This window comes from Ceratosolen solmsi, unplaced genomic scaffold (genome assembly GCF_000503995.2).
Source record: "Ceratosolen solmsi marchali unplaced genomic scaffold, CerSol_1.0 scaffold7, whole genome shotgun sequence".
In the NCBI taxonomy this organism is placed as follows: Eukaryota; Metazoa; Arthropoda; class Insecta; order Hymenoptera; family Agaonidae; genus Ceratosolen; species Ceratosolen solmsi.
Genome location: NW_011948413.1, coordinates 3,703,151 through 3,715,995, shown reverse-complemented (window position 1 = coordinate 3,715,995; position 12,845 = coordinate 3,703,151). Strand labels below are relative to the sequence as shown.

The 12,845-nt window shown below is 22.8% G+C and overlaps 2 protein-coding genes across 2 annotated transcripts; one reads left to right on the top strand and one right to left on the bottom strand.

Annotated features, from left to right (window-relative positions):
• The first annotated feature begins 2,793 nt into the window (after positions 1–2,793).
• LOC105367290 (ribokinase) lies at positions 2,794–4,552 on the top strand. Its single transcript, XM_011505946.1, has 7 exons — positions 2,794–2,947; positions 3,019–3,151; positions 3,219–3,345; positions 3,444–3,605; positions 3,678–3,769; positions 3,847–4,035; positions 4,351–4,552. Exons 1-7 carry the CDS (start codon positions 2,898–2,900, stop codon positions 4,522–4,524), a joined length of 927 nt encoding a protein of 308 aa, XP_011504248.1. The 5' UTR covers positions 2,794–2,897; the 3' UTR covers positions 4,525–4,552.
• A 384-nt stretch (positions 4,553–4,936) lies between these two features.
• On the bottom strand, positions 4,937–7,832 carry Pop1 (POP1 ribonuclease P/MRP subunit). Its single transcript, XM_011505945.1, has 2 exons — positions 7,604–7,832; positions 4,937–7,427 (listed from the first exon to the last, which is right to left on the bottom strand). Exons 1-2 carry the CDS (start codon positions 7,725–7,727, stop codon positions 4,948–4,950), a joined length of 2,604 nt encoding a protein of 867 aa, XP_011504247.1. The 5' UTR covers positions 7,728–7,832; the 3' UTR covers positions 4,937–4,947.
• Positions 7,833–12,845: the final 5,013 nt, after the last annotated feature.

The window sequence follows — 12,845 nt, the reverse complement described above, 5'->3', positions numbered from 1 at the left end:
ACTTCTCTCTTTGTTTGATTATATCTCCAGTGCCATGTTCTATTTTGTTGGTTAATTCATTGAATTGTATGAAATTTTTCTTGAAATGAATGTTATATTTCTGTCTTGAAAGTTCAATACTCTCTTTTTTAGGTGTCATCATATTTTCGTATCTGTGATGATTTGAATGTAATAGACACTTATCATCACTCGCCACGATCTTTAGGTTGTCGAAAACGTTATTCATATTGACTTTCGTCATATGTTTGTAAATCGTTACCACATTCTTATCCTGTTTAATTATGAACATCAGACCTTCCATTATATGGTCTGTTATATTAGAATATGTCCCTTTTTTCCATTTAACGCCATTTTGATAAATAACATTATCGTTATTAGATGTTGCTTTAAGTAAATTCGTTTGCTTGATTCTACGGTTGTACGTCATAATTTTTAATGTTTTTATATTGCTGTTTTTTCACTTTATCAAACTCTTTGAAGTTATAAAATATAGCCTCCTGTTAGCCTTCTGCGACCGTAGAAGCTGAAATTATTTTCTGACTGAGCTTCTAGTTGTATTTATGACATGTGAAACATAGAGAAATTCTTATAATTCTAAACTTGATGGAATATTTTCTGAGAATTACAATTTATATCTATATTTAGCATCTAATTACGCATTTATTATTATAGATACAATTAAGTGCTATTTTGAAGCTTAAATTAAATTTATAGGAAGTATGGAATTATTTGTTGTATGAAGTGTTATTAAATTTATTGAATTCAGAATAGTAATTATTATTCATATTTCACTCAATACTAATTTTACTTCTATTTTTCTGTATTATATTTTATAAAATGAATATGAATGAACGTGAAATGCATATTTTGTCGTTAATAAGTATATTCAATTAATTTTATTGAAAATACGTTAAATTCAATAATTAAAAAATAATAAATAAAAATAAAAATAATTAATAATAATAAAAAAAAAAACAAAATTTATTTACAAATTAATTTAGAATTTTGTTAGTCCAAAAGGTCAATGTAACAAATTGTTAAAAATATAATTATATTTAGGATATCATTGTGTAAATAATTGTAATTTTTCATAGTTACAAATACAATTAGGCGACAGATTGCTTATTATATACATCGTTGTACAATTTTAAGTACTTCTTAAGCTCTCAAAAAGTTATAATTAAGATTTTGATTAATACAAATGCAACCAATATTAATATGTACGATATATTAATGCAAAATAGTCAGTAAATAATAGGAGCATATGCTCTAGTGAACAAATTTTCAACAGCTTTCCGAATTGGTTTCACATCCATTGAACAATTGTCGGTAAAACATGCATTTACCTGATAAAATAGTGAGAGGAATGCATAAATGCAAAATCAGTGATCGCTGTAAAAAGAGTAACTATTTCAAGTATAATTTTATAGTGTGGTGTGCGTAATTGTATGCGTTATGTTCAATTTTATTTAGGTTAGATATATGACTGTTATTGAAGCAATGTGTATATTGTTTAAATTAAAAAATCTTGTCATTATAAATATTATCAATATCATAACAATTATATTACAATTTAGTTATAATTAATTTCATTATATAATTATCTATGTATAAACAAACCACTGCAGATAAATTATATCAGTTTTTATTATTTAAATAAGAAAGCAATAAAGTTTAAAACATTCTTTTAGTTTTTAACATATTAAAAAATCATTAGTAATATTAAATTTAATTTTAAAAAGATTAGAAAATCTAAAGAAAAATCACATTAATGGTATAAAAAAGTTTAGGATTCGTAGCTTAATCGAAAAAAAAGAATTTACAGATTTAGCTTTTGATTAATGTTTTTGAAGATCTGTTGGTTTTATGCGATAATAATGACATTCATATAATTTATTATAATATATTTAATAATAAAATTAATTTTTCATACATTAATGTGCATAACTATTTAACTATATTAATATTTATCTTGTATATTCGTTTCTACAGGCAGGTATACATTATTCTTAATTCAGATATTAATAAAGATAAGCATTATTAAGGGTTATATTTACGCGCGCGCGCGCACGCAAAAATGCAAGCATATGCACACACACATGCAGATGAATGAATTTTACTGTCGTAAAATTAATAACGATAAAAGGTAAAGTTTTATTTCAATGTTTGAAAGATTTTTTCAACCAATATAATTGTCATTTATTTGATTTTAAAAGTACCGCTATGTGGCAATAGCAATCAGTAGATAATATTCAGTATGTAGTTATTGGATAGGATTTTTTGAAAAAGGTTATAAAGAATAATATAAAAGTACACGAAAGTTGAACATACGCTTAAGCTTTAATTTAGAAATTAGCCTTAATAACAATAAAGTTTAAATATGGCAGTAAATTTAAGATTATCGTTAATAAAAATGAAGCTTAGAAATAGTGCTATTTTCTCCACAATGTTTTTCCATTTAATGAAACTAAATATAATGAATTTGTAATAATTAAAGTAATATATGTTTATGAATTGTAGATAACCCAAAGGTCTATTCATGTTGGTGTATATTATTAAATATTTAATATTTATAAAAATGTATTCTTTGTACTTAAAAATTTGTAGCATATGAAATTAGTTAATTATGTAAATATTATGCTATGAAAAATATTTGTTGATATTTATAATACCTATGTATCTGGAAATAAATTTAATATAAACTAGATTAATTTTATTATTTAATCATTTGATTTATTCAAAATGTAAAAAAAATATCTTATCTGCACTGATAACATACATAATCTTATCTAAATTATAACTGTCAACTACAATTTATTGTGGGACAGATTTTATAGTTTTTTAATTAGATATCTACGATATATTTATTTAAAATTTTTAATTTATATTGTATTAAAATGACTAAGACAATTGCTGTAGTCGGTTCTTGTATGATTGATTCAATTGTGTAAGTTAAAAAGGATGGGTATATGTTATTTATATAAATTTAAAAAATTAAAGTATTAAAATTGATTATAGATATTCATCTCGTTTACCAAAGCCAGGTGAAACACTTTTAGGTAGTAAATATGAGCAAGGCTTTGGAGGCAAAGGTGCAAATCAATGTGTTACCGCTGCTAGGCTTGGTGCATCAACAATATTTATTACTTCAGTAAATAATTAAAAGTCTTCTTTTGGTTTATTTGTAAATTAATGATTAAATATTTCTACCATTGTAGTTAGGATCAGATAAAATTGGACAATCATATTTAGAAAAATTAAAACAAGAAAATATTGATATTTCGTATGCAAAAATCCAAAATAATAGCCATACAGGTGTTGCTCAAATTATAGTTACAGAGACAGGTAATAAGATTGTTAATTATTATTAAGAAGTTATTAACTTTTTATAAATTATATTCATAAAAACTCATAATTTAAAATTTTTTTTGTATTTATATTAGGAGAAAATTCAATTGTAATTGTTCAAGGTTCTAACGCATTATTATCTGTAAAGGACGTAATAGATGCAAGACAAAAAATTCAATCTGCATCTGTACTTCTCTGTCAGTTTGAAACATCATTAGAACCCATATTAGAAGCATTAACAATATATCAGGGACATGGTTTGTAAAAAAAATCTAATAAATATTATATAATTATATAAAATTAATTTTGATGAATACTTAACTCAATAGGAACATCAATCGTTAATGGTGCACCAGCTGTAAGCAATGTAGACCCAAATATTTTCAAATTATCCGATATATTTTGTGTCAATGAAACAGAAGTAAATCATGAAAACTTTAATTTTTATTTTGAATAAATTTTGACAAAAATTTGTAAATTTATTAACTTAAAAAATAGGCAGAAATTATGACTGGAATACAATGTATAACAATATCAAATGCACAGAAGGCTATAGATAAACTGTTTTCTCTGGGCTGCAATACTGTTATTATAACATTTGGAGCTGAAGGAGCAGTTCATGCTACTCAAAATAATAAAAAACTTGTACATACATCTACAGAAATTTTAAAAGCAGTGGATACTACGGTAAGAAATATTTTACAAGCCAGTTATAGAAAATTAAAAACATGAATTTTAATAAGTAATAATAACCAATTAACAGAGAATTAACAGAGAATTAAATCGCATTAAATAAGCCTACTATATCAAATTTTTTCGTTTATTATTAATCATCTATTAATGTTTTCTTTATTAAAGTGCAATGCAACTAATTGTTTACATCATTTTTATGAATTACATCCAAACATCATTATATATAATTAGGTTTCACAAATCTAAGAATTGAAAAATAAATTCATTAATGTCAGAAGTATAATTGAATTCTAAAAAAAAATTTTTTAGGGAGCTGGAGATGCTTTTTTAGGTGCTTTAGCTTATTATATAACATATCATTCAAATTTATCATTAGAAGAATGTATTAGAAGATCTAATAGAATTGCTGCCCAAAGCGTTTTAAAAGCCGGAACTCAAACAAGCTTACCATATAGAAAAGATTTACCAATTGAACTGTTCTAAATATATTGTAATAATTGAAAATCTTTAATTATCAGAATTACTTAAAAAAAGATTTTTCAATAAATAATTATTTGTATAATTTTACAATTCTATTTTAATTATTTTAATAACTCAAAGAAATTCAATATTTAATATATTAATATTATATATTAATATAATAGTGATATATCAACTTAATTTTTTTTTACAACTGGGATATATTTAATGTATTCTATAAGACTCATAGTTTATAGTATTATTAATAAGTAAATAATAGTGATATAATTAAAAATATGAAAATTGATGTAGAAAACTAATATTTTATTTGTACGTATTTTAAATATTAACAATTATAATTTCTTTTTATACATTTTTTATATATTTAATATTAAACTATCATATTATACTTTTAATCATTTTTATTTATCTACATTGTAAAAAATTTTAACTTAATATTTCTAGTTTGCAAATTCTATATTTTCGAGTTGTTGTATTTCTAGTAAGAACTATATTTGACTTTTCTTTTATAAGATTAAATACAGAAGAAAGAATAACATATCCTAATCCAATTCCTTTTGCTTCTTGATATGAAAATCCACCTTGTGTAACATATCCTATTACTTCCCTATCACAAGAATACCTTACTACTTTACAACAGTCTATGGATAACATATATTTAGTTTGATTTTCAATTCTATTTTTGTTCTCCTGCTTCAATTTTTTTCTAGCGAGCCGCTGAATTTTATTACGATTCAATTTTATTAATAAATTAAAGCTAGGTGATTTTAACTTTTTTCTCTTTTTCTTAGTTTTCTTTTTCATTTTTTTTGACTCTCTATTTTCACTTTTTAGTACTGATTGTACAGGTCCTGACCATGTTTTATCTTCGTTATACTTTATTAAGTCGTCTTTTGTTGGTATGCAAATGATTGAAAAATCTTTAGGTAAACCTTTGTTTTCATTTATTACTTTAATAGGTACAAAACAATCTTTATCTTTTATTAAATCATCTAAATCAATTGATGCATTATTTTTATCAATATTTTTATGAATATTTTTTCTTTTCTTTTCTAAACTCATGCAGATTTTTGTATTAAGAGTTGAGAGAATATGATTATCTCTTAAAATATAAAAATTGTCTACATTATTCCATTCCTTTATAAGTAAGCTCCATTCACAAAAGAATGGACTACTTATACCTAATTTTGTATAATTAACACGTTTATTTGAGGGAAGCTTATAATGCCTTTCAATTAACATAATTCTTTTTTTACTTGCTTCCACTTTGTAAGCATTAGTATCCGGATGATTTATATCTGGAACATTAAGATTTGGAGTTTCATATGCAATTGATTTTGATTCTCTTAACCCACCAACTCTTGCACATCTCAAAATAAGTGCTAACCAAAATGGCATTGACCAACCAGATGGCAGTATAATATCAATTCCAGCACCAAAATTAATATTATTATTATTTACATAATTTCCAGGCTTTTGAATAAAAATAATTGGTATTTTATGCATAATGTTTTCATTATAAAATTGATCGTTATGAACTCCAGGGACTAAAGATTGGCTTCTTAAATTATTAATGACACTTGTTGATACATAATTTTTAGTTACATAATTTCGTACGTTCGAGTCCCACAATGGACTTTCATTTGCTAATCTTGGAGGCACTAAGATACTTTCAGTTATCTGTGAATTTGATAAGGATTTAATTCTTTTTTCAGGTAAAAAAAAACGAGGATCTAGAACTGTTAGGGCTAGTATCATATTTGGTGGTAATTGACTTGGAAAATTTAAACCTACTAAATTATTAAACATATCATTTTGAACTTTAAATGTTTCTAAATTCTTTTCCGATTGATAGTAAATATTATACCATGTATTAGTTGAATATTTGGTTTTATCTTGATTTTTAATATCTATTTCACATAAATTTTGATTATCTTGAATATCCATTTTTTCAAAATTTTTATCTACTTCTACGCTCGATTGATTCATTACATCAAATTTTGAACGAATATGAGGTAGCTTGAATGCATCAGTCAATGTATTAAGAGTTAAGGGTCCAGATAGTCGAAATCTATTCAAGCAATTTCTCAAAATTGTTAATTGACATTCATTATTATTTGTATAGATAGGAACTTTAGTGGTACGAAAAATTTTTAATTCTGAAGACATTGTTTCTGCTTGTAGATCCTTAACTATATCTTGATCTTTCTCCACTATTGTATCAGAAGTATTGCTATTTGTTTCCAATACAAAATTAAAATTATTTATAATTTCTTCTAAGGTATCTTTATACAATGCAGGATGTACCCAAATCCAAATAGCCTTTGAACTACAACTATTAGCATTCCACATAAAATTTATATATCCAATAGGATGATATGGGTAACCATTTGCTTTATAAAACATTAATGTACCCTCCCTCTCTCCATTAATATAACATTTGGCACCGAATGTTAATTCATTTGGATTACAATGCATTTTTAATTTTTGCGTTAAAAATACTATAGGACCTGTAATTTCAATACATGTATAATAAGAGATATCTTGGATTAAGCAATGATTTATTACAGCTCGATAATTTGCTCTGAAACACCTATCATTTGAATAATTAGCCAACTTGAAGCCCCATTTTTCAATCATTTGAAAACGTTTAGCATGCCAAATGTGAGTTTCAAGCCAAAATTTATTTCTCTGCCTTCTGTTATATTCTAAAAGTAGATTGTATGGTCGTCTACGATACTTTCTTGATGGTCGTTTAGATTTTGGAGGTAGACCAGACTTATTCATTTGACTTAAATGACTTGCTCTCAATCTTCTAGGCATACGTTTAGCATTATGAGACATCACTCTACGTCTCATATGAACAGGTAACTTTTGAAATATCAATTTTGTCTGATGTGGATTTTCTATAATATAATACTTTGTTTAATAATTACCTTAGAATTATTATCATATACTTTTAAATGTATAATATGCAAGACTATCTTTAGAAAAATAATTTTTCAAATATTTCAATAATGAATTTATTAATTTACTATAATAAATATAATTTATTACAAATTACATATATTTATTTACATACCTAAAGAATAGGTCATTGCTGCAATTTCACTTGCTCTTGCCGAAGCAAGCTTAAGAATTTGGGCATTATCTGGTAATCTTTCGGAACCACCTAAATATTCATCAAATTGCTTTTTATCCGACATGTTGATAATTTCCTCTATAAAATGCAGATTATATAAATTTAATAAATAAGATATCTATTATTTACTTAAAAGAGGTTAGTATTTTCAAGTGCTAATAGGGCGACATCTGCATGGCGACCTATAAATATTCACTTACCCTATTTTACAAGAGATGATATTTGTATCTTTGAATTATTCTGAGATTTATTTATTAATCCAAATAAATAAATAAATAAATTTTTGTGTTTCTATCGGGAAAAAACGATCATTAAAGTAATTGATGAACTGAAATCAACATTATATTTTTAGTAAATTTACATATATTTTTTATAACATTTAATTGATAATTTCAAGTTATCATAAAGAAGAAACACAATTACTGACATCACTGTATGCTATTTTCAATGTAAGATAATTTTAAAGTCGGTAAATTTATTATTCTATTACAATTAAAATATATTGAAATTATATAAATTGAAATATTGTGAAAATGAACAATTTCTAATTTTTTTCTTCTTTTCTATAATTCTATCTTTTTTTTTTATTTATTATCTCATTATTACGGCATAATATTTTTATAATGTAATGATATTCTCTAGGTTGATCGGAACAACTTATACTATACGAACCTAAATTTGTACATGAATATACTTACTATCCTAAATCAATTCTATTTGTTTTTATTCATTTATTAATTTATAATTTCATTTACGTTTATTAGTATTTTACTTATATTATAATACTAATATAATATTTGATAAATATCCGCAATTAGTTTCACAATTTTTTAAAATGCTCCCCTATACTATAATTTATAAGAGTAATGATCAAACAAGTGTTTGATGTAGTTGGAAATAAAATGTTTCCCAACTGTATGAATTCAACTTGCATTACGAAATTTCATTTTAAATCTTACTTTTATTCTGAAAGTGCCGTCACACAAATTGTAATTGCTGATAAATTTGGTATTATTTTTCTATTTAAAAAGATAAAATAAAGATTTTATCGCAATATTTTCACTATAATAACTCATGTTCGTTTTTCTTTGGTATTTCAAATTTGTATTAAAGTCGTACACTTATCGTTGTTTAAGTAAAAATACTTTCTCCTTTTCTTTTATTTGTATTTTATTAATTTAAATTTATATATGTGAATTAAAGTATTCTAAATGAGCAATCATGTTCGCTTTATTTATATCATCGCTAAATTATTATGCTCTATACTGTTCAATTTTACAATCTTTAGTACTTTTCTGTTGGCATATTTTATGAAGAAGTACAAATAAGAAACAATTTATTCATGTGCACAGTGATAAGATGATTTTTTTATGCACTTAATAATAAGTTTATTTCTTTATGTACAAAGAAATAAGGTATATACGAACTTAAAATGGTATTGAAATATATATAATAATTATACTTATAGTCTATGAGAATCCGCTATACGTATAATTTAAGAAGAACAAAGTTAAAATTTAAACCGCAAACGAAGAACAAAGATCCGTTTCCTGTCTTTTAATTAAATTCCTCAACTTTATAGGTACCGGGGTTAGTTTAATAATTATATACAAAATTATACAAATCAAGAATATTATTTATTATTATTTATAGTTATTTGGAAGTATTGCTTATTATATATTTAAAGGTAAATTGACGCTATACATCTAATGTCAAGAATTGATAATTCATTCGGGCAGATATAATTCTATAATTTTAGTGATAATATATATACTACTGTTTTGTTGTAGATATATTTTTATTGCAAACTCGTTTAATGATGGAACTACTGTTCATAAGGCGTTCCTTGTATTTTGTTTTTGTCTCAAAATATGCGTAAATACTTATGCGACAAATATTTTTTTTTGCAAACAAGATTTTCGTTTTTACGTGTCAATGTTAAATCAATATTTAAAATTGTTATTCACAATAATTGTGTTTGAAACGTTTGATTTAGTAAATATATATTTAATATATTTTTAATATGATAATATTTAATATGCTTTTATATAACATTTTAGAATTTATCCTATTCTTTATTTAAAAATTCAATTATTTTAATTGTATAACTTATTAAAATTATTTCAAACTTATAATTAAATTAATGTTAATTCGATCGTGTTTTTGCAAAAGGTATAATTTTTCTGAAAGAGTTATGAGATCATATTTGAAATAACCTAAAATTCGAGTAATATAATTATATCTTTGCGCAGATAATAATATATATCAAAATAATAAAATCTTTTGGAGATAGACATAGTTATTCATTAGTTTATGCATTTATTCTGTCATTATTTGTATTTACTTAGTCCTATTATTATTATTGTTGTTGTTATTATTATTATTATTCTTATTGTTATTATTATTATTGTTCTTGAATTTTTATATATTAAAATTTAACTTTAAATTTTACTATTTAAAATTCGATTCAGATTAAAATATTTTTATTAATTAAACTATTATTAAATTTACCAACATGATAATATAAAGAAATTATTAACGTATTTTGGAATAGTACGTAAATGTAAATATTTCGATAGTAATTAAAGCATTAATATTATTAAAAATGATTCTATTAAAATTTTGACTATTATTTGTGGAATTCCATATGTACAACATAAATAAAGACAAAAAATTGACGTAAATATATATAATGCTTGAACCGAAGTTTTAAATTAAATATAATAAATTTCATAAAGTAATTTTTAAATTATAATTAGCATCAGATTTTTAATATTTAATAATAAATATGATAATACTTTAACTATTGAGTACTATATATGCCTTTAATTATCGTACTCATACATTATAGATATTCAGAAAATTCGATGAAACATAAATACCGCGTATATTATCAATATTGCAAAATGAATAAAATTGCATTAGTGAAGTTGAGCATGATCAGGTAACTAAAGTATTAAATTAAAAAAATTATATGAAGAATCTTTGTTGGACAGTTGAAAACAAATCATCTTTACACGGGATAAGATGAAAATCGGAGCATAATACAAAAACTTAAGATAAATTTAACATGAATAATTTAAAATTTTGATGCTGATTAATATAATATAAATAATGTTAAATATTCTGTTACTCGAACAATAATGGAAATTTTCAAAAACGTCGATTAAATAATTTATATTAATTAAAGATGCAAACCTGTATATTTTAAATAATTTATTTGTTTTTCAATTATTCCTACATGAATTATTAATTTTCTCGAAGTTTCCGAATTATACAACATAAAATATTTTGACAAAAATAAAGTTTACAAGTTATTTTGTTTTTACAAGTTATTTTATTTTCATTAATTGCAATTAGCATTGGATATATTTATAAAAAATAAAAGTAATAGAATTGTTGATATACCTGTGAGTATATTACCTTGAAAACATCTAAGTTTCTATTCAGATTTAACTGATATAAATATATTTACTCTGGGTCTTATATTAACATTTTAAATAATTTGAATAAAATTAATAAGTATATTTTTATTGTATAAGTTTAATTAAATATATTGGAAAAAGGTTTTATAAAATACATCAATATTTACCGATAAATCAATACTTATATATTGATTAAAAGTTTTCAATTTAATACTTTGTTCATTAATTATAATTGATTTTCTTTTTATATGGAATAATAGCTATATATAATGATTTTTTTATTACAGTGTTTGAATATTCAGTTTTTTAAAAGCATAATTGGCTTAAAATTCGAATTAACGTAATACAATAATTATGAAAATTGTTAAATACTTTATAAAATTGTGTTATATATTATTGATAATATAAATAATTATTTTATTATAATATTAAGTTTAGCATTATCAAAATATCCTGAGTGGAGCTGAATTATTCTTGTAAGTTTTTCAATACTTTGAAAATTAATAAAAATTTAAGGCTAAAACAATTTGTATCAGTTAAAGATAGACCCTTGGTTCCATCAAAGAAACCCTTTGCTTTTAATAAATAGTTCGAATGTAAATTCAGGAGTATTTTAAATATATATATTTTGATCAGACATTGTTGTATAGTTTCGAGATTTCAAATTATGTGACAACGGATTTTATAATACTATTACATCTATTTTATTTTGGTATAAGGTATAATTTAAATAATTGGGTTAATTTTTCAAATTGCAATAGTTAAACGTAATTAAACCGAGTTTAAAAAAATTAATTTTTAAATAATTAAAAAATTAGTATTATATTTTATAATTAATTGATTAATGTAATGAATGCTAAGTTATCTTTCATTTTATATATTTAATAATATTTTTTATTTTAAAACTTGAAACTAATTTGACTTATTTCTTAAAATTTCAAATTAATTTTATCATTAATATAATAACTATACTGATATGAAACATTTTGAATTTTTATTACAAAAAAGATGAGGTCAATTTATAAGCCTGTAACTGAAATCGGTCAAATGTTAATATTTTTAAAAATTTGCTATTTATGTACACACAAAGCAATTTACATAATTGTAATTGATATTTTGTAGCTGAAAAACCTATCATAAGTTTTGTCTTTTTAAGGAGATATTGAAATATTATAACGTACTATCATGTATTATTGGAAAAAGTGAATCAATTTTTTATAAATTATAAGTAAATTCAGATGTATTAAATGAAGTACAATAAGAAAAATATCAATTATGTAATTTCTTGTTCGTGGTTAATTATTAATCTGTATAATATAATGTACACTGATATTTCGAATAAATTTTTAAATATTTTTGATGTACAGGTTTCTGTATTCGCAATATATCAATAATGAATTAACTATTAGCATTAAATAAAAATAACACTATTGATTTGGAATAAGTGAATTTTAAATAATCGATTTAAAAATATAAATTTAAAAATTAAAATTATAAATTTAAAAAAAGAAATTACAAATATAAAAATTTAAATTTAGTAAAAAATTATAAAGCAAAAAATATATTTTTGATAGTTTTATTGAAATTGTTTATTTTCATTAAATATGTTTACTAAATAATGAATATTTGAATAACCCTCTATTAGCCTAGTACTGTAACAATCCATAATATAAGATCCAAAAGCCTGAACGATTTTTCTTGACGAATTTGAATTTACAAAATATTGAGTCATAATGCAAAATTGATTTCATACACTA

What these genes read in the sequence shown, in the direction of transcription:
- LOC105367290 (XM_011505946.1), top strand. Translation starts at nt 2,898, where the DNA reads ATGACTAAGACAATTGCTGTAGTCGGTTCTTGTATGATTGATTCAATT. An exon ending in AACAATATATCAGGGACATG is followed by an intron (nt 3,606 to 3,677) that starts GTTTGTAAAAAA and finishes TTAACTCAATAG; the next exon opens with GAACATCAATCGTTAATGGT. An exon ending in TAAAAGCAGTGGATACTACG is followed by an intron (nt 4,036 to 4,350) that starts GTAAGAAATATT and finishes AAAATTTTTTAG; the next exon opens with GGAGCTGGAGATGCTTTTTT.
- Pop1 (XM_011505945.1), bottom strand. Translation starts at nt 7,727, where the DNA reads ATGTCGGATAAAAAGCAATTTGATGAATATTTAGGTGGTTCCGAAAGA. An exon ending in AGCAATGACCTATTCTTTAG is followed by an intron (nt 7,428 to 7,603) that starts GTATGTAAATAA and finishes ATTATATTATAG; the next exon opens with AAAATCCACATCAGACAAAA.